The sequence below is a fragment of the Lagopus leucura genome, unplaced genomic scaffold (assembly GCF_019238085.1).
Source record: "Lagopus leucura isolate 7727_CA_CO unplaced genomic scaffold, USGS_WTPT01 Super-Scaffold_100159, whole genome shotgun sequence".
In the NCBI taxonomy this organism is placed as follows: Eukaryota; Metazoa; Chordata; class Aves; order Galliformes; family Phasianidae; genus Lagopus; species Lagopus leucura.
This window is the reverse complement of record NW_024962335.1, coordinates 16596155-16622774: the sequence shown is the minus strand read 5'-3', so window position 1 is coordinate 16622774 and position 26620 is coordinate 16596155. Positions and strand designations below refer to the sequence as shown.

Here is a 26620-nt window from a genome sequence, read left to right as displayed (position 1 = left end):
CTCCTCTACCTCCTCATTGTCCTGATCTTCTGCCTCCTCATCCCTTGCTTCCTCTGCCTCTTCATCGACCTCCTCGTCTGACAACAGCAAAGGTGATGGCGAAGAGGATAGCCAGGAGCTTGAGCTGCTGAAACTGGCAGCAACAGCTTCCTGGAAGCAGACAGGTACAGGTGTTGCTGGAGGCCAGATGACGAAGTCCAGGTCCTCATCATCATCCAACGCTGCCACCTTGACCACTTCCATGACCCTCCTGCAGAGAGGGCAGCTATCCTGCTGCTTGCCCCACCACAGGATGCAGCTGAGGCAGAACTCGTGATGGCACGGCATCGCGTAGGCAATGTCCTTGCGCTCATCACGGCAGATGGGACATACCCATTCCTCCTCTGCTGCCATGCTCCTCACTCTGTGGCTAGCAGAGGAGCAAAGATGAAGAGCTCCTCTCCAGTAGTGCCACAGGTGTGAATGTTGCACACTGCAAGAGGGAGAGAGAGCACAGTCAGTCACTGTCCCAGGGACAGAGGGAAGAAACACACAGGTTCCTCAGTGGGACACTCTCCCAGCCCCGCATCTGGGCTGCTGCATGCTCCACACAAACCCACAGAGGTCCCTCAGGATGCAGCCCTGGCCCTGCCAACTCCCTGTGTCCCAGTGCTCACCCCATTGCCACCCTGAAGGATATGTCCCCCCTCAGCTCACCTCTGCTACTGTGTGTGCACCCCGTGAGGCCCTGGCTCTCTGAGCCAGGCAGACCCGGGAAATGCAAGTGATGGCTGTAAGGATGGGCACCGAAAGCCACTGCCAGCAGTGCCCAAAGCACAGCCCAGCACCCAAGACAAATGCTCGCTCCACCTCCAAGCCTCGCAACCACACGCTCGGCGGGAGTCCAGGCACGAGACTGACTGGGCCAGGCTCTGCCTGCGCCCAAAGCTGTGCAGATGGTGCTGAGGTCACAGTGCAACTTTTGGTGACATCACGGCCTCAATGCTCAATGATGTCATCGCAGTTCTTCAGCCCCTGCTGCAGCACTTTGCTTTTGTGTGTCTGCATCTGGCGCTACCACTGTGCATGTCCAGCTACTGCCCTCCCCTCCCGTTTCCCCTTCTCCTGGTGTTGCTGTTTCCCGACAGCTCCAAGCTCTGGGCTGTGCCTTCACAGAGTCCCATCAGGTGTCCTTGTCCTTCTGTTTTTTGTATCCAAAATACCAACTGATCTTGTCTTAAACCAGTTTCCAAAGTTTGAGAGAACACCAGGCATTTCTCCTCCTCCCTCCCCTTTTTTTTTTTTTTTTTTTAATCTTTTTGCATTTTAAACATGCAAGATCCTGCAGGATCCCTGCAAGATCCACAGCTTCTAAAATCTGCTACTTTCCCTTGTTCTTGTAGAGGAGAGCATTCGTTAATGTACTCAGTGCCTCTCCTCTGCAACCTCATCCCATTTGAGTGCTCTGTGATCCTCATGGACAAAATAAATGGTATAAACATGACGTTTTGGTGATGATAGATTGGTGGAGGGAAGAATATGACACTGTGGACGTGACAGCCCTGGCCCAGTTTTGAGAACCAAGACTTTGTGGAAGAGTAAGGCTGGAGAGCTGGGCAGAGAGGAACCTGATGACGTTCACCCAGGACCAATGCTAAATCCTACATCTAGGGAGGAATAACTACTGGGGAATACTGGAGAGTACAGGTGAGGGGCTGACCTGCTGGAAAGGAGCTCTGTAGAGAAGGACCTGGGTATCCTGGTGGACAACAGGTTGGCCATGAGCCAGCAGTGTGCCCTCGTGGCCCAGAAGGTCAATGGCATCCTGGGGTGCATTGCAAAGAGCATAGCCAGCAGGTCGAGGGATGTGATCCTCTTGATCTCCTCTGCAATGATGAGGCTACACCTGGAGTGCTGTGTCCAGGTCTGGGCTCTCTGGTTCAGGGATAGGGAACTTCCAGTGAGAGCCCAGTAGAAGGACACTCAGATAGTGAGGGGCCTGGAGCTTCTCCCTTATGAGGACAGGCCGAGAGCCCTGAGACTGTTCAGCCTGGAGAAGGCTGAGGGGGGATTTTATCGATATTTATAAATATCTCATGGGCTGAAGTCAAGTGGACAGGGCAACAGGCACACACTGAAACACATGAAGTCAGCGGCCTATCGCTCAGCACACTCAGCCATGGCCAACTTAACAACAACCCTGTGACACATTTCCGAGGGACGTCTCCTCCCCGCCTCTCCCCTCAGGGCCGTAGGGTGCCCGCCCCACCGCCATCACGTGACCCGCGGCGGCCGCCCCGCCGCCTCCCGCGGGCTCGGCGCTGCCCCTTCCTCCCTCCTTCCCCGCGGCCTGTCCTGGCCGCGCGGTGCATTGTGGGAGCGGCGCTAAGATGGCGGCGGCCGCCGCTGGGCTGAGCTGGAGGCGGGTGTCTTCCTTCACGGGGCCGGTGCCTCGCTCCCGTCACGGGCACCGCGCGGTCGCCATCCGCGAGCTGGTCATCATCTTCGGAGGCGGCAACGAGGGCATCGCCGACGAACTGCACGTCTACAACACGGGTGCGCGGGGCGGGGCGGAGCGGCGGGCGCGGTCCCGCCGCGGGCGGGGGTGGGGAGCGCGGGGCGGCGGGGAGCCAAGCGCCGCGGCGCCGTCACGTCCCTGCAGGGTTCGGGCGCTGGACTCGGGCCCGCTGCTCGGCCGGGGGTGGCGCCCTAACACCGCCCGCAGCCTCCCGCCCTGCCCTGAGGCCACTGAGTGGAAAAGCGTCGCCCGGCTCGGGCAGGGCTCCGGGGGTCTCGCCGCGCCGCGTAGCGCTGGGTTCGTTCATAGGGAAGGGAGCTGAACGAGCTGAGACGCACATCTCGCTGAGGAAAGCGAACGTGCTGGCATCGGGAGGTTTTCCAGGCAAGAAGCTGCTTCAGTCTGGTTTGTGTGCGGAAGATGGGATGCCTGAAGAGTTACTCCGCGCCGTGCTGTATAAGGCTGGGAAACTTCCGTGCGATTTCAGTCGTGGGCCTGAAGTGGGGGAGTTGGGTAACTGAGCGGCGCTCCGCAGCTGCTTCTCGTTGGCTGCCGGCAGCGTGTATTGATAACACGAAGGCTGCAGCGTGTGGGCTGTGCTTTCAACTCACCGACTCTTAGGAATCATTCAGAAATGCCTGCCTTCCCCACATACTCCAAAAAGGAGTTTGTTTTTCCGTGGTAGTGTAAAAATGTACTTGATCGCCTTTTCAGGAGGCAAGGGAGGGGTCTCTTAACCGTGCTCTTGTGACAGGTAATCAAAATAAAGCATTTTGGTATGAACGTAGGTCGCTCCGAAAGTAATGCCTCCTATTTATTTCCATGGAAACTGCAACAGATGCAAAGAACACAGTAACGCTATTTGATAGAACAAAATCGCAGCTTCAAAAGCCTATTTTTTTTTTAACACGGTCACCATCATTAGCTGTGCGTTTTTGCCACTGACGACTAAGAGCCTGTATACTGTGTGCATAAAAATCTGCACTGGCAGAGGTGACCCAGTGTTTCACAGTATTTCACCACCCACCACCTCACTGTGCCTCACATCTATTGTTTGGTCTCCGTAAGCATTCAGCAGGTGTCAGTGAATGTCAGTGGGTGTCATTTCTTTGCATGGAGGAATTCAGTGGCACACCTTTGCTTCGTACACAGGCTACGTTCTGTCAGACTGTCCCTCTGCAGTAACATGTAATGGGGCTTTGGTGGGAAAGTTCAACCTTTACTGCTGTACTATCAACATCCTTCTCTGACGTTGTGGGCCAGCATCATAAAATAGAAGGCATTACATTTGGAGCAGCTTTTATATGCCTTTTAGAACAAGGGCTGGGATTGGCGCCTTTTCAGTGAGTCTTAAAATCAAATCTTTATTTTTCTGCCCAGATTCCAAAGGTGTACACCCCTTTGCCACAGTAGCAGGAAGGGCCATGACTCAGTTGTTGCAGTCCCGAGGCAGGTGTTTGGTTCAGACCAATGATGTTTTTTGGCTGAGGACTGAGGTGCAGGGCTGTGACCTGGAGTGCTTGAGCTTGGGGTGTCACCCATTGCTTCTGTGTGATGACTTCCACAGACCTGGCACATGGGAAGGACTGCTTTATCCCTTGCAACAGTGGTCACTGGAAGCTTTGAAGTTCACACATTTCTCTTTCTTAGCCATGGAAAAAAAAAGCTTTGGAAAAGGAGAATGCAGTGTTTCCTTTAATTCCTTAGTTCTAACACAGTTTAAACAACAACATGCTACTGTATCAGCCAGTCTCAATTTTTCTTTCCTGCCTCTGTGTTCCTCTTCTCCCTTTTCAGTGCCATACTCGGTAGATATAAACATTGGTCCCAGAGTTGTGTAATTACTTTTTCAATAGGGCTATTAAATCCAGGCACACTGCCACGTTGTTGCAGCTATGATAATTCTGTTTCTAGGACTGGTACTCTGACTTAGTGTAGTTACCTCTTCTGTGTGGAACAGCACGTGTATTGCTTGTTAGCTTCTTTTTTCAGCAAGTCTATTAAATTGCTGTATGACCCTCAGTAAATATCTTGGTGCCCTGAGATTCATATACTGAGTAACACTGGTTTCATAGAGGTGTTGGGAGATTGTTTGGGCTTTTTTATTTGTTTTATTTTTCTTTCTTAAGTGTTTTGTTTTAAGGCATTGTGTTAAGCAGCCCATTCACAATCACCTACTGGAAAAGGTAGTTAACAGTGGAGATGTTTTAAAATACACTTTTTTTTTTCTGTGTTTCGGTGTTTAAATCCCCTTTTTATTTTTTTTTTAAACTGTAGCTACAAATCAGTGGTTCCTTCCTGCTGTAAGGGGAGATATTCCTCCAGGCTGTGCAGCACATGGATTTGTTTGTGATGGTACCAGAATACTAGTCTTTGGAGGAATGGTTGAATATGGAAGATACAGTAACGATTTATATGAATTACAGGTAGGAGATGTTTGAAAATGTTCCAATTTTGTGGAGTACTTCATTTATGTACTGAGGAATAAGCACATTTTATATTACCAACTGCAATACAAATGAAGGTATTTCTGATTTTGCATTTCTTGTGTTTAAGGCAAGTCGATGGCTCTGGAAGAAAGTAAAACCTCAAGCTCCTTCCACTGGATGTCCGCCTTGTCCTCGACTTGGCCACAGCTTTTCTTTGTATGGTAACAAGTGCTACTTATTTGGTGGCCTCGCAAATGAAAGTGAGGATTCAAACAATAATGTTCCCAGGTATGCTAGTTTGGATTGATTTCAGTGACTCAACAGAAAAAGACTAGATGCAATAACTTTGAAGAGGAACGTTCTAGGGAGACTGTCCTGCATGGTGCACTGATTGTAAGGTGAATGAATTGCGTGCTAAGAAGCTTAGATGTTCCTTCTGTTTATCACACTGAACAGAGCATGGACTGAAAGCTCTGACTTTTTTTGAGATAAACCTGAGTAGATTTTGATACTTTCCCTGGCTGATATTTTTAAGAATTCTTGTTAGTTAGAATTAAATAGGCGAAGTCTCATGGGTCATCAGGGAATTCACAATGGAATTGTCACCTATAATACTGTGGAAGATAGTTAAAATCTTTTCAGAGTAACAGCTGGAGTTGCCCTTATTATCAGTAAAAAAGTTCTATGGCACTGAAATTGAGTACGGTGTTGACCTATAGTTGAGAGTGCTTATATCCACTGAGCAATTTGAAACTCATTAAACAAGAGGTACCCGAAGTGAGTGCCAAGATTCAAAAGTTACCTAAAAATAACTTACCAACGTCAACACATGGCTAATTGTCTGTTGGGCAGCCTGAACATGTCAGAAAAGAAGCAGCTTCTTTTCACCTTTGTTGCCTTAGAGTTGCAGGAGTTCTTGAACATCCTGTGTGCGTTTCTTACAGCTCTGCAGTTTGTTCCAAGTTTCTCCACACGTAGTAATTTCAGCTGAGAATGTTGTTTGCTGGTTTGGAATGTTTATTTGATGAACCGTAGTGCATGAATTACGATATGAAAGACTACTATCTTAGAGGCAAGAAGCTACCATAGTTCATTTTGTGTTCTGAATTAGTTTTGTTTAGGTGCTGCCCTAATGCCATCAAATGTTCTGGGATTTTAAAATTTTCTCACTCTTTCAAGGCAGAAGTCATAATGCATGGAAACAGTAGGGGTTTAAAGCTCACTTACGATCTTGTTAATAAGCATGCTTTTCATGCTTCCTCGATAATTCTCCAGATATTTAAACGATTTCTACGAGCTGGAGCTGCAGCACGGGTCTGGGGTTGTTGGCTGGAGTATTCCTGTGACAAAAGGGATCTTGCCATCTCCCCGAGAATCACACACGGCCATTGTGTACTGCAGAAAAGATTTGGGAGTTCCAAAGATGTATATTTTTGGAGGGATGTGTGGCTGTCGGCTCAACGATCTCTGGGAACTTGACATAGGTGAGTTTGTTTGCCAGTACAAGTGCAAGGACCTCGCTGGCAATGATGAAATTAATGTATGTGAGGATTAATGGCATTCTGTGGTGCTATTGAGAATTGAGACCTTTGGTAATTTTTGAAATGAGACAGATACAGCATTGTTTGCATTTATTATCCTCACTGATTTGGGTTATGCTGTGAGGTTGTCATCTGAGATTGCTTTAAAAACTCTCGCTGTGGTAACTGTGTTGAATAATCATAAAGTGGGTTTAATATATCCTTTTGAAAAACAGTTGTTGAGAATTTTGTATGATTTTTTTTTTGAAAGAAGCTCTAAGTGCATGTTATTGCACTTTCTTTTCTAAATTGGCCACCTTAAAAGGTGAAATTTTGTTTTGTTGAATTCTAGAGGCATGTTCCCACCTAAACCTGAGGTAGTATAATACACAACAGTAAGTTATTTGAGGATTTTTATTCTTTTTCTTTTAGAAACCATGACCTGGTCAAGACCAGAAACTAAAGGGACAGTACCACTTCCTCGCAGTCTGCATACGGCCAATGTAATAGGAAACAAGTATGTCTGTTGTTAAAAGCTCAACTATAGAAAGGTACACCTAGTAGGAGAATGGCGATGCTTATCCACTACTGCTCAGTATAAACCATCAGCCCTGTAGAGTGCTTCTCTGCTTCTGTTCCTCTACCTCAGTGGAAATTTAGAAGTATTATTTTTAATTTAGAGTTATCAAACCGTTGATGTTTCCATACAGCAGGATGGTCTGCTCAACCCACAGGCATTTTTCCAAGCTTCTCGATGCATCTCTGTGCATTCTGTGGCAGAATCAGCTGGACCTGAGCTGGCTCTGTCAGGAGACAACTTCAGTGCCTCTCTGTGACGAGGAGATACCTGCACAAATTAACTGGCCCAAATAATAGAATAAGTTCTAGGCAAAATCATTCTGTATTTTTTGTGGACCAGTTTTTCTGTGGTCTGTTCTTCATTATTTCACAAGTCAGTATGACTTGTTTTGTCAGATAGAACCGACAAAATGGACTTTTAAACATGCATTTCAGTCCATTTTGTATCAGTTTACAAGCCAAGGTGAGGAGAAAGAGGCAACAGATGGGAAAAAGGTGAAAAAAGCTTTGTGTTTTCTGAGTCAGGAGCTTAGCTTTTTTTTTTTTTGTAATACATAAAGTTTTATTAGGTTGTAGCCTGCATTGTGCTTTGAAGTTTCGATGCCTGACTTAGGTACCTGCCTTCTAACTATAGAATTATTTACTGAAAGATCTACAATGAAAGTGTAGGAATTCCCTGTAAATGCATGATTTTTGGAGAGTCTCAGCAGTTTAGTTGTTTGTGAAAAAGTGAAGTAGTAACTTCTGTATCTGGGAAGTTGTTTGAGTTTGTTGTTTAGCTGTTCTATTTTCAATCAGTTAACTTACTCAAAAATTTCTAGATGTCTGCAACAAGACTCCCATATAATCTGATGTAAATCAAAACTGTAAAGCACTGGAAATTTTCTGTTTTGTCCTAGATTGAGAGAGCACGTGCAGCAGGTCTTGAAATGTTAATTGGCTTTTCTTTTTCCCTCTTCCCTCTTTTCTTTCATTTCAGAATGTATATTTTTGGTGGATGGGTTCCACAGTCAGCAGGAGGAGAAATTTCTACTCATGATGGTGAATGGAAATGTACCGGTTCATTTGCATATCTTAATTTGGGTTAGTGTTTCTGCCTTTCTGGGAGTGGGCATTTTGAATTAATACTTTCCTAACAGAGCAGAATAAACATTCTGAAGACACTGAGAAAAGTTTGAAGACGTACAGCTGCAAACCCAGCTGACTATAAAGATACAATCCTTTTCTTCAACTTTCTTAAGAAGTTTTTATTTCCTTTGGAACATTCAGCAGATTTGCTGATGCAAATCTTTGTTCATGCATCTTTAGTACTAGGTAATATAGATAGTACTTCTCCATTTGGAGTGGGACTCAAGAGACAGATCCTGACATGAGTTTTTTCTGAATTGCAACAGAACTGTCCCTGATGTTGTGTTTGAAAATTGATCCTATATTAGTTGAACGTAGCCTGCAAATTAACTGGAAAGTGACCTTCATGTTGTAGTATTGAGAATGCAAATGTAGTCATTATAAAAACAGAGTTATTTATCCTCTCTATGTATTTTCTCTGAGCAGTTACATGTATTAACGTATGTATTGCTAGTTTTGAAAAAACAACTAGAAACTAAATTTTCTGAGTTTCATTTGCTAGATACCACAGAATGGATAGGCCTCATCTCAGATTGCCATGAAGACAAAAGTAACTTGTTACCAGGGCCAAGAGCAGGACACTGTGCTGTAGCAGTTGGCACTCGTCTGTATATCTGGAGTGGTAGAGATGGTTACAGAAAAGCTTGGAACAATCAAGTTTGCTGCAAAGATCTTTGGTACCTTGATACTGGTGAGTCAGAGATAAATAAAGGAGTTGTTCTATGCTCTGTGTTTTATTAATGTGTAGGAAGCTGCCGTGATCAGAAGCTCTGAAGCTGTAGCAAGCACAAAGGTGTTTTAAATTTTAAAGCTTATTCCCGTGAACCGTACGTACTTGGCAGTCAGTTGTTTGAAGGCTACAGCTGTAGTTCCATCTGAAAAAAAAAAAAGAAGTAATAAAAAGTTGTGTTTAAAGCCCCTGAAAGAACGTGGCTAGATTCTGTATTGCATGCCACAGTTGATAGATACAAGATTCTCATGGAAGTTTTACCTGAAGTCTAAGTTGCTTACATTTCTTCTGAGAGTGATCTTTTCTGTTGTTGCTACTTTTTTTTTTTTTTTTTTTTTTTACCAAACCCCTCCTTCTCATGGGATCATTGCTGCTGCTGCTGCTGCTGCTGCTGCTTCCTCATGTTCTGGACCGCTAAAAGATACACAGAAAGGACCAAATTGTTCTGCGGTTGAAGGAATTTTTGGAGCACTGATTGCACATTAGTAGCTGAAATGATGGATATTTATTTGATAGCAGGACCTTGAGATAGTACTGGGAGTGAGGGACTAGAATAGTACTTTCAAGTGGAAGTTCCTGTCTACTCGAGCAGAAGTGTGAGTTATTGGAGATTGTGAATTATTTAAGGCAGGGGAGAACATGTTATTGTTGAGTTTTTTTGGTGGTTTTGTTTTGTTTTTCCCCCTTTGAAAGGGTTGAGTAAAAAAAAAAAAGGAGCAGTAAGGGAAGAGTGCATCCTAGTCAGGCATCAGGGCAAGCGAGGGGAGCAGGTTGTTGGCATTGAGTCATGCCTGGGCTTCAGCCTGCACAAGCTTTTGAGGGAAAATTCACTTCAGCTATAAAGAGCAAGCAGAAAGGAAGTGCAGTGTTCTGTGAATTCTTTCCAGGAATGTGTAAAGCGTTAGGAGTCAGAGCTGTGTCCAGTCTTCTGGGAGAAGACGAGGATCTCTTATGTGTGTAATGCCTATGGTGATGCCTACACAACCCAAAGGCATAGCAGCAGCAGAAAACCCAGCTGTCAAAACCCTAAGAAAAGGCATAAAAATGTTGTTAATTCTGAATGCTCTAGAATGGCAATTTGCAATTTTTTGCTTGATTTGGCACTTTTGACATTATCTCCTGCTTATTTTGGTATATACTGTACTTATGTGAAAAGGGAACTCTTGATTTTGCTAGCATTACACAGATATTTCTTAAACTGTTAGAAGAGAGCCATTTCAAACATGGCACCTGTGTCTTTCTGGTTTCTTGTAGAGAAACCTCCAGCCCCCTCACAGGTCCAGCTGATTAGAGCTACAACCAACTCCTTCCAAGTGAAATGGGATGAAGTACCCACTGTTGAAGGATATCTTCTTCAATTACATGCTGACTCACCGGTGCCATCAGCAGCTGGAACACCTGGCACTGGGGTTCCTGAGACATCGGTGCTGAGTTCACAAGGTAGTCATCACATCACTTCATGCTATTGCTTGTGCAAAGGCAGAGTAGATATTTGTGTAAGTAATGAATACGAGTTTGTTTTAAAAAATAAGATAATTTTGAGAGACTCTATTTTCTTTGACTGTTCCAGAAATACGTATGTCATAGTTGTAGAAAACTCAGCTTTAATGTCTCTCTGTCTGTTCTGGTCAGCAGTCTGAATGCTGAAGATATCTGTGCAGTGCTGGTTTGTTTGAGAGCAGGCAGTGAGGAAGGGATTATAACTGACTGTTTGGCCACACAGTTTCATTTCAGTTTAACAGCTGAATCGTCCTTTAGGCAACTTCATGTTTCCCTCTTGCTTACTGGAATGGATTCCACCCAACGTAATACTAAGCTTTGTGTAACTGATTGCAATTTGCTTTTGTTTACCTGAAAGGTGGCTCTTCTCTACATCAAAGTCCACAATCGTTGCCCAGTGTCCCCTGCCCAGAAATGAAGGTGGATCATCCCAGCCAAGCAAATAATGTCATTCCTAATAACGTAAGTGTAAACTGACAAACACCAAGGTGGCAAAGTAGTGTGGGAAGTGAGAGAACTGCCAAATAATTTCCCAGTTTTTAAAATCCCTGCATACATTTAAACCTTAGAAAACCCCCAAGTCGAACAACAAAGAAGACACCTGAAGTGCTTGTTTGCTTCCTTATATTCATCTAATTTTCATGATGGATGCAGTCTTAAAAGTCCTCTTTGTGGTAATGTGTAGAGGATATTGTGACTGTGTTGACTTCCAGAGTGCTAACTGGGAATCTTGTAACAGTAGAGATATTCTACATCCTCAAAATGTTTGTGAAATTAACATGGGAAGCAGGAAGGATGATGCATGTTTCTTCTTTGTTGGGGTTTTCATGCTGTTTTAGATACTCCGCTGTTTTGGCAATTTGAAAGAAAGAGGAAAATCTCTGGCGGGAGGTTCACAGTTTTAGAAATGTAGGTCTTTTCTGAGCTGGGTAAACCCTCAGATCTGTATGGAATCCATAATATACTCTTACAGAAAATGAATGTAGAAGTATCATGAATTTTGCTAACAATAGAAATCTTAGATATGTACCAGACGAGCAATGGGTGAAAGTTTTTCTGATTGTCATTTTGCTGTATCCCAGTCCCCATTTCTCATCTGCCTCGTAGACAAAATGTATGCATCAGTGCACTTCCACATAATAAGAATTTGAACTTGCTCAGATAAAATGTAGTATGGGCTAGGGTTACGTTTAAGTCAGTTTAGAGCTTGAGTCCTTGTTTTATGTGGCTAAAAGAATGTGGATTCTTAGGTTGCTTGCTTGTTTCAATTTAAAACGCTAAGGGTATTAGAGGATTTTCATTTGTTGCTTTTGAGCAAGCCTTTTCATGCCATGTTTGCAACTGACAGCTCTGAACTTGGCAGTTACACATTAACCAATGTATTGTTCTGGTAGGTCCAACTTTGCCTTTCATCCAACTCACTCTTAAAAATAGAAGGAAAAGAAAAGGTTGCAGCACCCGAAAACAAGATTACACAGGAGACCATGAAAAACCGTGCAGACGCGACAGCGTTCAAGGAATCAAATGCCCCTTCTCTTTTGCCTGTTTGTACTTCAAGTAAGATATCTATAGAGTAAAAACTAATAAAAAAGCAAGTGTTAAATTCATCTAATAAGCATAAAGTAAGATTATTTGTCTTGCAATTTAAAATTAATTTACATGTCCTTGTGGTTTGTAAAATTCCCTGTGCTAGCTAATACTGTGCATATTTCTAGAAGGTATGAGGAGAAATGAGATGTTCAGTGGGGTGAATCCAGGCCCAAGCACACAATCTGTTTATATTTGATGTTTATGTAATTTAGATGGCGTGACCATTTTTATTATCCTCAGTTTAATTTAAGTATTGCCTGCAAATTTTGGGTCTTAGTACTGAGTGAGAAAGAGACTTGCACTGTTGGCGATGAAGTTGTTTGTTATGAAACTCTGATGATCATTTGTGTGGGTGTTTCTTTTTTTTCCCCAAATGAATTCTTTCGTCACCAAATGGGTATGAAATACATCCAACACAAATGAAATTGCAGTTTTAGTACAACTGTGTACATATATTTGGTTACGACTGTGCAGACAGGGTCTTACTCAGCTATATACATAAAGCATTTGCTTTATTTGTTCACAGTATTCCTTATTGATTTCATAATCAGATCTAATCTAAATCTCTGTTTTTATGTGAAACTAAAGCCATTAGATTAAGTTGAGGTCCATGTTGGGTATCATCAGTATTGAATTCTGGTTAATATTTTCTTTTTCTAAGGTCCTCAGACTTCAGCAAATGTAGGTGAATTACATGACTTGGACAAACGAACTGTAATTCCTGATGCTTCTGTATCCAGTACTGTCTCCAGCACACAAACTATGGTAACCCAGCAGGCTGTTAAAACTGAGTCATCAAGTACAAATGGGGCAGTTGTTAAAGATGAAACTTCACTAACAACATTCAATTCAAAATCTGAAGGTTTGAAATGTGTTTCACATACTGTATTTTGAGCCATATGTATCTAAGGCCATCAGAGTTCCTATGGTGTGGTGGGGTTCCCATCTTGACTTAGTACCTGGGTTAGAGATAGGGCTTTGGGCTATGGAGGACCTCAGGCAGCCTGAATGATCTCTGCTATGATTTACATATCTCTAAAATCAGGATATTCTTATACTTTAGTAAGCTGCTTGGTTTTCTGTAAGTGAGAAGTCTTTCAAATCTTTATGCAGATGCCTGTTTTATAAATAGCCATGGTGGGCAGTTTTGTTGCCTGTGAGACATTTGCTTTCATCCGGCGATTGCTTTTTTTAGTCAGCAGAAGTCTATTGTTTGTAACCTCGGATTTTCTCCATTTTAAATAGCTGACCTCTGTAATGAGCATGGCAGCTCACGTGGCTGGCTCACCACTAGGCAGACATGGTGACCTCTCTACAGTCTGTTTGAAATATCCAAAACAAGCATCAGTACAGAAGCTAAACGTATGGGTAGTTCTTCACGTCTTGTTTTTCTTGGAAATCACCAGGATGTGCTTGCTGCTTTTTGAGTGTTAGCTAAAGAGTGGTATTCTTTCTTTATTGGCACTGAGTAGTGTACTTTTTACTGGACAGTATTGTTCTTTAAAAGCAAAACACAAACACAAGAATAGAGTACTAATATTCCCTTGTATTGTTCATGTGCTTTGATTTATTTTTAGGAAGCATTATTTTCCCATTTCTTAGGATTGCTAAAAGATTAATTGCTCTTATTACTGCAGTCTGAATTCTTTATGTCAGAAACAGTGCAGTAAGATTTTAGGCTTAGTGATGACACTTGTATGAGCAGCCTATATGCCTCGATCTGATACTTTGATTGTTTGCAATATTCTCTGTTGATTTCATAATTGTGTCACACCTAAGGATAGAATTTCTGAGACCTGCCTTCCAAGTTCTGTTATCTGCAGTTATCTGTGGTGTCAGCTTCTGTGAATATGAAGCAAGCCAAAATTAGTTGTCCGTGTTATAAATAGAACTGCATGCAAAAGAACTTTGAGACATGCTTTTGCAGCAAACGCTTGTAAATGACTGCTGAGGTCAACTCTGTGGACTTCGTGTTAAATTTTTCTTAGAGTTAAGCTTTTTCAATGTAACTTTTTGTTTCTAGCTGCTGAAACTGCTTATTTCATGCCTTCAACAAAGGTCAATACTGGACAGGCAAATGATTCACATTCCTCTGTAAGTCTGCAAAAGCAAAATCAAATTGTATTCTGTTGATTAGTTGTAAGGGTTCTTCTGTTTTTCTTCAACCGTGCCTCTTTGACAGAGAAAAAAAGAGCTGGAAGTGAATAATACAGGGGTAGAAATTTTCTGTTGTAAAACTAATTACGTTGTGCGGGTTAGATTTGAGTCTAAGAAGCAGTTGTTTAGTTGGGAGGAGATCCAAGAATGTGTTTCAGCTGTTGAATCATTTGAATCGACTGGCGCAGTGGAGTGGGCTTTCTGCTGCATGATGTGCAAATGTGGAATGTTCTTCTGTCTGCACAACTGAATTTAAAATGAGATATGCATTAAATCAGGTGTAGTGTTTGCTGCTGATGCGTAGGTTTGAAACGTAACTGAACTGACATCTTGATGTTTTTCCCTAGAAGAGATGGGGACTGACTATGCAAGCTGTAAATACTTCCTGAAAAAAGTAAATGCCTCCTATTTCACCTGCTTACATCTTAATACACAAAACCAAGGTGCAGTTTTTGCCACCAAAAGAGTGGAGCTAAGGATGGGAAGAAGCAGCAGCTAATTAAGAGTTGGGTTGCTTTTACCAATAGCAGCTGACACTTCTGCCCCTTTTCCACTCTAGCAGGAACACCATCTGTCTGTGCTGGATTGGCCTGGCCATGCAGGTGCTCTTCCTGGTGCCTGGAGTCAAACAAGAAAGATAGCTTGTCTTTCTGGGTCAATCCACACAGTTCCCATGCCTTCTACAACCACTGTGCCATGCCACAGCAGCGGTTCTGCTCTGAGCTGCAAGTTTAGCAGTTGCTTGCTGCAGGGAGTTGGGGCTGAAGTGCAGCAGAATCCCAGACAGAGCTGCTGATGTACGACCACGTCACACTTTTGTTAATCGCTGAGCTTGTGAGTGATTACATGCTGCTCCACACACCTCGTTCTACAGCTTTAAGCTTCTTCCCCTCCCTGCTTCAACTAGGATGTCAGAGATGACATCCCAGCTGCAGTTACTCTTATTTTTTTAAGTGATGATCTGTTCCTAAATTTCTGAGAACCTGCTGGTTTTGAACAATGTATTAATAATAAATGCATATTCGTTTGAAGTATACAGAGTTACTCACTGGTATGGAAGGGAATTCTACATATTCTAGAATCTTGAAATGTTCTTTTAATGCTATATTGAAGTATGGATGGTCTACATAACCTATTTTTCAAATACTAGAGAACTCCACAAAGACAGATGGCACCGGTGAAATCAAGGGAACGGCAGTGGTATGATGTTGGAATTTTTAAGAACAGCAGTGCTGTGGTGAGCCAGTTCTACTTGCTGCCTGAGGAAACTCTGAATGCCTCTAACAAGGTAACTGCTAATTTTCCTCTGATGTAGTTTGCACTTGTGCATTCTCAAATATGGTGCTCATATGCTTGACGACAAAATGTGTGATTTTCTGGTACTGCAGCACAAATGGGTCGTTATAGGTCGTATTTTATTACCATGTAGTTCCTGGTGTATTTGGCCTATGTTTTTCCTAAACCAGACACATCCTCTGTTGCTTTCTCCTAATTATATGGAACATCTTATTGTGCTGTTGCTAATTCTTTCCATCTGTCTGTTCTACAAATAGTTCCCTTAGGAAGGAGCTTTCAACTTAGTAAACTTTCAAGTCCCTGGAAACTGAACAGTTCAGCACTTTGCAGTCTGTGATTTCACTAGAGCATTTCCAGTCAGTTTCTTCTCTGTCTCAAGGATCTTCACTTAGAAACTTTTAAAAATACTAATAACGCCTAGTGTAGGATGTTTAAAAAGATCAGATGTGGAGGTGTAGTGAGTTTTGTATTTGATTTCTGTAAGTTTATGTTGTTAAGCGTAGAAGTTTGTATATTAACAAACTAAATATGTGTAACTTGCAAAACATTTGTAGTTTTGGTGGTGAAAGTATAATTTAATGATGACTAAGTGGACTAGAAACAAAACTAATTACTGTGTCAGCTAAATGGCCAGAAGTGCCTACAGTCAGGAGGCGGTTCCTCTTGAAAAGATGTCTGAGTTGATTTCAAACTCAGAAATCAGTGTTCACTTACACACACCTGACACTTACTCGTATGTGATCTGGTCATCACCAAATGGCCAAGTATTTAGCCATGCTTTCCTTTTACCAGAGCAGGTCTCTGCTTTACCTGAACAGTTTAGGTCTGCTGCTTGTAGATGGAGCATATGAGGGAAAATAAAACCCACAGAGGATTTTGATCTCTGCTATGTATGTATGTGTAAATGGGCAATCTGAGCACATTTCTCTCTACTTCTGCAAATACTGATTATGCTGTCCTGTTATGTAAGGTACCTATATCTTTCTAGAATGTATTTGCAGGATTCATAGTATAAAATTGTTTGTTAGTTGCTGAATGTATTCAACATACTATCTTTTACAGCAATGGGTTTTCTTGAGATGACGAACAGAACACTTTTTTGAAAACACTTCACATGCCAGTTTTAAAGGTTTTATGTAGCAGACTTTACAGTGTTTGTATAGATTGTGATTGCTTGCACATTATTTGCAAGGAAAATAGTTTTGAATAGGTTGGTTCAAGGATGTATCAGTGCACATGGTAAGCATGGAAATACATTAGTGCATAACATGTCAGAATCATAGAATGGCTTGGGTTCAAAGGGACCTCAAGGATCATCAGGTTCCAACCCCCCTGCCACAGGCAGGACTGTCAGCCACTAGATCAGGTTGCCCAGGGTCCCATCCAGCCTGGCCTTGAGCCTCCAGGTGTGGGGCATCCACAGCTTCCCTGGGCAGCCTGTAGTAGTGCCTCATTGCCCTCTCAGTAAAAACTTCCCCTGGTATCTAATCTAAGTCTCCCTTCCTTTAGATTAAAATCATTCCCCCTTGTCCTGTCTTTATATACCTGTATAAAAAGTTGATCTCCCTCATGTTTATAAATTCCCTTTAGATATTGGAAGGCCACACTGAGATCTCCCCACACCCTTCTCTTCTCCAGGCTCAATAATCCCAGCTCCTTCAGCCTGCCTTCACAGGAGAGGCGCTCCAGCCCTCTGATCATTTTTGGGACCCTAACATACTTGTTACTAACTAACTGTGCTTTTCTTTAGGAACATTGTGATTACCATTTCATAAAATGGTACCTTCTAGTTATTGGAATGAGTGTTCTTGAAAGAAAAATATTTTTGAGGATAGGGGAGTATACTAATTAAATCATAAGCTATACAACTGGAGACGCTACTTTGCTTTTACTTTCCCAAGTAAAACTAAGCCAGAGATACTGTTGAGTTTAAATGAGTGTGCAGATGTGTGGGTGTGCAGTGTGCTTCAGTCAGAATCCTTCTATAAATCCCAATGAAAGTACAAAAATGTTAAATCAGTTTTTTATTTCAGTTAAACTTACCTTGGTTTCTTGCTACCACTGTATATTTTTTTAGGTAATTGTGTTTAGAATGCTTTTCAAAGTATTCTGATGTTGCTGTATTTTCAGAAGGAAGATGCAGACGTACCAGACTACAGGTTACTTAAGAAGCAGGATCTTTTTCCGGGCACAGTGTACAGGTTTAGAGTTGCTGCAATTAATGGCTGTGGTGTTGGGCCTTTCAGTAAAGTGAGTGAATTCAAGACATGCATTCCAGGTTTTCCTGGAGCTCCTTCAACAGTCAAAATCACTAAGGTGAGAAATGCAGATAATTGCTGTGTTGTTATTTATTTATTTATCTATCTATCTATTTTTAATTGAAAGTTGTCATATTAAACAGTGACAAATTCTTCATTGGTGAATTCTGCCCAATGTGATACGCTTTAAGAAGCTGCTAAAATGAAAATATTTTAAGCCTTAATGATCATGTTGCAAGAGGCATCTTAATCATCTGATAATTTTCCCATTATTTTCTTTTCTTGCACTCTTAATTTTGTAGGAGTCTAATATGTTAATAAAAAAGAAGTGTCAAAAGATAGGTTATTACCTCCCAAGGATGATCTTTTGGCATAAAACAGTGTGATTTTGCCAAAATTACAGGCCACTCCTGGGTGACATGAGTCGACACACTAAAATGCATTTTTATCTCTTATTCTGCTAACTTTCAAGTCAGATGTCTTTTATAAACCTCTGCCCCCACAAAGTCCACTTTAAAAGTATTTGGGGAGGTTTTTCTTCCTTTGTTTTCTGGGATTTGTAATTTGTTTTAATGGTAGATGAGTTTTATTGTTTGGTTTCGCGTCACCTGACATCCTTCTGTACTAGTGACAACTCAGTACATCTACAATGACAAGAAGGGCTGTACTTTGGAAATGTGTTGCCATTGGTTTGTATTCCTCCTGTGTGAATCAGAAAATGAGTATTCTTGTTTTCCAAAATATCCTTTAGCATCTGTGTTGTCTCTGCACAAGTATCAGTAGAAAGAAATTGTTGCTTCTTGAATGCAGGAACAGTGACAGAATAGGTTAGAATTTTAAGATGCTCCTTAGAGATGTGTGTGTATATGTATGCATATATGTGTGTGTGTAGTAAATATGTTATAAAGGTGTTTTTATAAATTATATGCTTAGTTGAATATCTAATGATTAACCGCATAGTATCATATTTTCTCTCTGTTTTTTCCAGAGTGTAGACTGCATTCATCTTTCTTGGGAGCCTCCTGCTTCACCTTCTGGCAATATTTTAGAATATTCTGCCTACTTAGCAATACGTTCCACACAGTTGCAGGAAAACCCAAATCAGCTTGTATTTATGAGAATATATTGTGGTCTCAAGACATCTTGTGTAGTGACTGCTGCCCAGCTTTCAAACGCTCACGTGGATTACACTTCCCGACCTGCTATAGTGTTCAGGATTTCTGCAAAGAACGAGAGGGGCTATGGACCGGCCACACAAGTTCGATGGCTTCAAGGTAATGTTGGTGTCAGTGCAGCGTGCGAGTGGGCCCTAGCTGTGGCAGAGCTGGTCATGGCTCTAGAAACGACCCTTTGCTCAGCATGGTGCTTTGCACAGCAGTGAAATATCAGTTTGTTCTTTACAGAAGTTTTAAGAAAATGCAGTTGTTCAATTTAGCATTGTATTAAACACAGTGATATTCGTCCATGGGCAAGTAGTGAATGCTGGTTATGGAAGCTTACTTCGTCCCTCAAATAATGAAATCTTAGTAAGCTTCCTGATTTCCCTGGTCTTCACTTCAGCTTAGCAAAATTTCATTATAAAAAGAATCCAGTTCCATGCATGGATGTAATCAAGTTTGGTTTTTTTTCAACCTTTTTCCCTTCTGTATCAGAGTATTTTTTCATAAAGTGACATAAGGTGTATGTTTGTGATTGATACGCTTTTTGAAGTCTGTATTACAGTTACTCAGAATAGGCTTTATCGTCTCATTTCTGCACTTGAATTTGTATGGGCTTATGATTAGTTGGGAATGGGAACAGACTGACTGGAAACTAGGCTTCATTTTCAGCCTGTTCAGTTCCCTCGTGTCCATCTGTGCAGCTGCATAAATGCTAGCACCAACACAAAGGCACAAGTGACTGCTGAGAGAGGGACTGTGGCTCCTAATGGCAGCATATAATCTAGAAGCACAGGCGGGGTTTAAGTGATTCTTCAGTCACAGTTTCCATTTTGTCATCTAGGCAGTTCTTGGTGCCATCGATTGTATTTTTTCAGTTTTGCAAAATAACCTTTCACTTTCTGCCTTAACTTTCTGCTAGCTGCGAGTTGACATGGCTCAGTAGAAGGTGTTGTGAGCATGGAGGGAGGTTAGGAAGGGAAGAACCAGGGGGAGCTCTGTTTTTTACCCCCTTTGTTTGCACTGAGCTATTGCTTGGTGTTTAGCTGTCCTGCCAGTCCACTTGCTGTGATGTGCAGGGTGTAGCTGACAGAGTGCTGTTGGTTGCCTCAGTGTTTGTTTGGAACATGTAATTTCTGAGATGGAGAGCAACAATAGAATCATAGAATGGCCTGGGCTAAAAAGGACCACAATGATCATTGAGTTTCAACCCCCTGCTATGTGCAGGGTCACCAGCCACCAGACCAGGCTGCCCAGAGCCACATCCAGCCTGGCCTTGAAGAATTGTCTCGAGTTTAAGATTCCAGGATAGTGTTAACCTTTTATGTGGTAAGGGCTTGGGCCATGATCTGCATCCCAGAACTGTGCAGGAGTTGTTTTGATGGTGTTTGACCTCACGCGCTGTGTGAAATTATGAAATGACTAACAGTGTCTCCTTCTTTTTGCAGATATGAAAACATCAAGCTCAAAGTAGAGGCAGCGTGACGCATTTCAAGTTTCGAATGTAGTGTTTAATGTAACTCCTGTACTATTTGTAAATGCTACAAATATTTTATTTTTGCATTGTTTTTATCTTAAAAGTATATAACCTTTTTTACGTTTGAGACATCGGCGTTATATAGCCTTGCTCAGGTCTGAGTACCAGATAGGAATGATACTGAAGATGCTGGAGTGGAGGACCATACTCTATCCAGCAGCTCTTTTTCGTAGTGATAATTAAAATGTCATTAAATATATCAATTTTCAAATTAAAAAAAATAAATTGGCAGTAGTATTTGAGGTAGAGTTCCCCATGATTGCCACAGATCTTGCATAGACAATTCAGGAAGATTTGGTATGTGAGAGAATTCTGTTTGGTTTCAGTGTCTTACACCAAATTCTTCCTTGTGGTGTCTGAGTACAAGGCAGAATTTTCAGTTATTATATAGTAACTTAAAACATAAATATTTTAATATATACTTTTTTGTAAAAAAAAAAAAAAAAAAAAAAAAAGGAGGACAAAAACAAAACTGATTTTTTTACTCTTTGTAACAAATATAATTCTGAAAGATATTCCCCTGAAAATTTAAAAGGAAAAAGATAAACTCCGTCATTTCTCTCATTACAAAAAAAAAAAAAAAAGAAATGTAAATTCATTGTAAATGCACTACTAATATTTAGAATGGTCCTTTTGTAGTTGTACAAATCTTCAGCTTGTAAATACCAATGTTTACAAGAGACCTTTGTGGTCTTGTATTAAAACTTCCACGAGATTCATTCTCTTTTTTTTTTATTTTAAACCCATATGCTTTGCTTTTAGCATATGCTTGCTTTTTGCACTAATAATAACTTACCTCATTCCTGTGTTTGTAATCACTTGTGTTGCTTCCATCATGTTTCTGTACAACTTCAATCTGAAAATTTTAACCAAAGTTTAGAATACATGGTAAGCAATTTTGCACATACTGTATGGCAACTATCAACATATTTATTCCAGTTAATCTTCTTAAGTGCTTGTTTGCTTTACCAGTATATTCTACCAATCAAGTTCCGTATCTCCTTTTACTATGCATCATTTTACATTAACTAGCTAGCTGATAAGTTCAACAAGCATTACTTCTAGGAATAGGTTGATCCATTCCTACGCTAAATGGGAAAAAAAAAGTGTTCACAGTAGTGAAATAAAGGTAAACATTTTAAATGCTATTTATGTATCTATATATAAACCTATGTTTACCAAAGTGTAGAGGAAAATGGCTGAGTCGGACAAGGTCATTAGGTGAGTAGATGGAGGCACCTAAATGAGATTTATTTTAAAATAAAATCTAAATTACTTACCTGTGCAATGAAGTTTATACTTTGCACTTTAATTTTGCCCTGAATGCCAAAATATTACACATCAAGGTAGGATTGCTTGCCTCTGTCAGTTAAATTTGTCTTAAGAGCATTTGTAAATAACTCAACTAAAAAAACAAAACAAAACAAAACAAATGATGTGCCTGGTTTGGTGGGAGAAGTATCGCTGCGGCGTGAGAGGTGTAACAGCTCACATGCTGAGCAGATTTTATAGCCAAGTTTGAGCTACCCTGCAAGTCAGGGTTGTAACAGAAGTGCTGATACAGCCTTAATTATCGCAACACATCACAAGCTATAGTAGCGTATAAAAAGTGCTGGGGACCATTAATTGCTGGAATAGTGTTAATTGTGGCACGGGAGTAACACGTGGTCTTACTCCAGAGAAGAATCTTGTGATTATGACAATGGCAGATATCCCAGACTCACTTTGAACAGTGTTTATAGTATGAATGTATAGGATTTTTCCAGGCGTTAACTGGCTTTAAAATACTTGTGTTTTAATGATCCATTTCATCAGGTATGATCTCACCACCAATACTGTCTGATAATTGAAATTTTACTGTACATGAGCTGTTAACTAGAGAAAATATAACTTGGTTTTCCTTATTAGTACTGTGAAAGAAGCCTTTAGAGAAAACACTTGTGGCTTTGGTTTTGTTGGTTGATAGCTGTGATCGTAGAGTTGTTATTTAAGAATAAAATCTGTTGGGTTATGTCTGGGTGGAGTTTTTTTGCACTTGGTTTCACATGCTTTGCACAATTTGTTTTTCAGTGGGTGTGTCACAACTACCAAAGGGTACAGCTGTGGCGTTTTCAATGAAAGTATGATTTCCTTGTAAGTGTGCTTTCTCCAGCTGACTCGACATGAAATGTCACTTTCTCTTCTTTGTCCGAGTTGGGTGATGTTGAATAGTGACCATATGCAAATCCAGTTCCTTACGGTTTTACTTTCAAATGCAATTGTGGTACATGCTGTAAAATACACTTGGTGGTCTGTTTTTAGGATTGTGTCTCTAACATGTCTGAATCCCACCCGTTTGCCTGCTAACTAGGTACCAGGCAAATACTGATTGTTCAATTTGCAATTAATTTAAAGAAGACTCTTGACGTCGACTCCTTGGGGATCTGTGTTATCCATTTGTTTCACGAGTCACTAAACAAGGTGTAAGAAGCTGAAATCTGTCAGGTGGCAGTGCCCGTGTTGTAGGGATGTCTAGGTTTACTCAGTTCATGAGGGATGTTGTGCCAGGTACGGCAGGCGCCGCTACAACTTCACCGTTGGAATGTTCTTGTGAAAGTGGGAATAAAGTGAACGAGAACCTACACTTTGTGTTTTCAAAGTAATTATAGCAATATCTTTTGAATGTAGTTTGGAGTAGAGCACACGATCATGCCATAAACTCTGAATATAAAATAAGTATTACTGTTGTTATCTGATATTTCAGGATAGCGAATTTGACGTGAACTTAGTCTTACAGCCTGTTACTTAATGACCTCTACAAGGAAACTGACATTTTGTACAATTAAAGTTGATTGGTCTTATTTCAAAGCGTTGTTTGTTCTTTGTAATAAAGTGGTTGTCCTATCAAATGCATTGTAAACAGTGATGTGTGCGTCTGCTTTTTGCAATAGGACAGTACAGGGAAGAGAGAGTGCTTGGGAGGAAGGCAGAGGGCTTATTGATGAGCATTGTAAGAGTGAGTGTTACTCTTTCATAAAAAGCATTTCTTTTTTTTGGTTCTTGGTTCTTCCCTTTTGGACTTCTTGGTTACGTTACGGTTTGTTTGGTTGTCTGGGTTTTTTAATCTCCTAACTGAGGTCTCCCAGTTCCCCACCACAACCAGCTCCTCTCCTGTGCTCTCTGCCTGTTCTCTGCCCTTTCTGTGCCTTTGTGCCACGCAGTTTGCTGACTGCCCCGTGACATGGCTTTTCAAAATTAATTCTCCACCTAAGCAGCAGCTGTGTTCAGAAGGAATGGCAAAGAGTTTTGCTACAATTTCTGAAAAGGGTGGGGGGGTTTGAGGAAGTGCTTAACGTCCTCAGAAAGCTTCTAACGTCCAACTCTGCTCCGAATGCCAGAGCCTATGGGCAAGCTCCTGAATTTGTATTGCCATTGGCTATGGGGATGTCCTGGGGAGAGAAGTACCACATTTCAGCCCCCAAAAACAAGCTCCTTGGTTGAGGCTGGTTTTGATTTGCGGTCATTGCTTTATTGAGGGAGCTCTTGCGTTGCACAAGCATCTGCTTTTAATATATGACATCATTGCTGAGTTGGTATAGCAGCTCTTTAAAATGAAAAATAAGGCTCAGATATGGTATCCTCAAAGGGAAATAGAAGAATTTCAGTGTGTCCCAAATGGTACATAGTGGTGAGAGAATTATTTGCGCTGTGAGCTGCAGGTGAAAGTAATCAATTGGAAATTGCTTCCACGTGGTTCTTAAAATACGCCATAGGGTGTGTGCCATCCTGTTTCCTCAGGCTTGCCTCTCGCTTTCTTCTGGACCCCGACGTTACTTTACATGGTCCTGCAGATTTGCTGTTGTGTGTAAATCCTCTCGTGTTCATCCATCTTAGAACGCTGTCAAAGCCATAGATGCAATTTAAGTGTGATTTATCAGTGAGTTGGGATTTGGCTTGGTATCACAGACTTCAGTCAGGAAAGGCCAACAGTGTTCTGGGCTGCATTAAAAAAAGGGGTGGCCAGCAGGGAGAGGGAGGTGATTGTCCCTCTCTACTCAGCTCTTGCGAGGCTCCATCTGGAGTGCTGCATCCAGGCCTGGGGCCCCCAGTACAGCAAGAACATGGAGCTCTTGGAGCGGGTCCAGAGGAGGGCCACTAAGAGATGATCAGAGGGCTGGAGCACCTCTCCTATGAGGAAAGGTTGAGGGAACTGGGCTTGTTTAGCTTGGAGAAGAGAAGGCTCTGGGGAGACCTCATTGTGGCCTTCCAGTGCTTGAAGGGTGTGTATGAACAGGAAGGGGAACGGCTGTTTATGAGGGTGGATACTGATAGGACAAGGGGGAATGGTTTTAAACTGAGACAGGGGAGGCTTAGGTTAGATATCAGGAGGAAGTTTTTCACCCAGAGGGTGGTGACGCACTGGAACAGGTTGCCCAGGGAGGCTGTGGATGCCCCATCCCTGGAGGCATTCAAGGCCAGGCTGGATGTGGCTCTGGGCAGCCTGGTCTGCTGGTTGGCGACCCTGCACATAGCAGGGGGTTGAAACTCAATGATCATTGTGGTCCTTTTCAACCCAGGCCATTCTATGATTCTAATTTTCATATAGATTTCATACAGATTAAATAGAACTCTGTTGTATTAAGGGACAACAGTGTTAATGAAAAATATTAAGATCCTTACTTGATAGAATTGGCAAATTCTTTTTTTTTATTTTCTAGAATCTATGCTCCCTTCCTATTAAGGAACGACCTTAAATAATTTGCAAGGTAAGAACTCAGTATATGAAATAGCAAGTAGAAGGCATCTTATTCATTCAGAAGGTTTAAGCAAGAGAGATAGATAAATGGAAGTTGTGGCCCTCAGTCCAAGAAAATACACAAGGTAATAGCTGCCAAAGGCAAAGGATGCCTTGTTGGCAAAGCTATGCAGATCTATGGCCAGCAGCCTGACCTCAGCTATTATAAACATGGATCTGATAAACGTTTATAAATATCTAAAGGGAGATCAGAGGCAAATGGATGAGGCCAGGCTCTTCTCAGTGGTGTGTAGCAATAAGACAAGGAGCAATGGCCTAAACTTGGACACAGAATGTTCTGTACTAATGTGCAGAAGAATTTTTATACAGTGGGTGACAGAGCTCTGGAACAGGCTGCCCAGAGAAGTTGTGGAGTTTCCTATGGAGACGTTCAAGACCTGTCTGAATACCTACCTGTGCAATCTATCATAGGGTACTTGCCTTGACAGGGGGTCAGACTCAGTGACCCCTTGAGGTCCCTTCCAACCACCATGATTCTGTGATTAGCAGATTTTGTTAGTACTTAATATCCCTAAGATCTCTGTAAGAATAGGACTTACTATGTATATTCCTTGAGTTGATGCACCTTTATCCAATTTAAGGAATTATAAGCAGAGTTTTGAGGCTCAAGTGGGACTGATTGCACAGTGCCTGACATCTCAGCCATTGCAGGCTTTGGGAGCATTTTTCTGCAAGCCCCTGGTAGCAATCCTAAATGGGCAGTCATAATGGATACCCTGAATATGCAACTCCTGGCAGACTGCAGAGGAGCAGAAGGCAGGAACATGCACCTGGGAGAGCCAACAGGGTGCAGAGCACTGGTGTGTGTGGAGCATGATGGCCTCCCATAGCCAGGGCTCTACAAGTCAAAGAGCAGCAGGTGAGCTGGAAGTCACTTGTCCAATGCCAGCTTGAAGTTGCTCTGGAATAACTGATCTTCTGTTAAAGGTCACCTAATTGACAGCCTTTTGTCAGCCCTCCCATTTGCTCATCCCAGCTGTCTCCAGTCAGAGCCTTCTCACACCAGAATGTTGGGAAAGCGGCCTTGCATCTCCATTGAGGTTTGGATTAGTGGACTCAGGCATCTGCCTGGGCTTGGATTTATGGCCAGGGCAGAGGAGTTGAGTGCCTCAGTAACAAATCCACATATCCTAGTGTGATGCTCTTCTCTCCAGCAATGGGAGCTGATGTGGGGTCAATGATGTGCATTTGGGGTGAGTCCTGAGCCGCATCCCACTGCGATTTGTTAGCCAGAAGCCAAACCCCTTTACAGAGATCTGTCCCAAAGTCAGCTGCTGTCTGATCCTGGAGGAGCTGAACCAGATTCAGTCTTAGGCACACAGATTCAATTATCAGCCTGCAGAACGCTGCTCTCCCCAGCAGATTTAAACCCTCAATAGTTTTCTCTCGTACAAATGCACATCAGGTGTCTCATTGCGCCTGATAAATGGATCCTACTGCCCCATAT

At 42.1% G+C, this 26620-nt stretch overlaps 1 protein-coding gene across 2 annotated transcripts; it reads left to right on the top strand.

The window, feature by feature from the left end:
* The first annotated feature begins 2351 nt into the window (after nt 1–2351).
* HCFC2 (host cell factor C2) lies at nt 2352–23277 on the top strand. 2 transcript variants are annotated; one of them, XM_042889847.1, is made up of 16 exons: nt 2352–2535; nt 4775–4923; nt 5054–5214; nt 6202–6410; nt 6879–6963; nt 8005–8108; nt 8656–8844; nt 10138–10323; nt 10742–10845; nt 11778–11940; nt 12635–12835; nt 13997–14067; nt 15281–15418; nt 17557–17742; nt 18673–18958; nt 20290–23277. In XM_042889847.1, exons 1-16 carry the CDS (start codon nt 2370–2372, stop codon nt 20313–20315), a joined length of 2424 nt encoding a protein of 807 aa, XP_042745781.1. In that variant the 5' UTR covers nt 2352–2369; the 3' UTR covers nt 20316–23277. The 2 variants fall into 2 exon arrangements, with proteins under 2 accessions (XP_042745781.1, XP_042745782.1); XM_042889848.1 differs by lacking the exon at nt 13997–14067 and having other exon boundaries at nt 12635–12738.
* Nucleotides 23278–26620: the final 3343 nt, after the last annotated feature.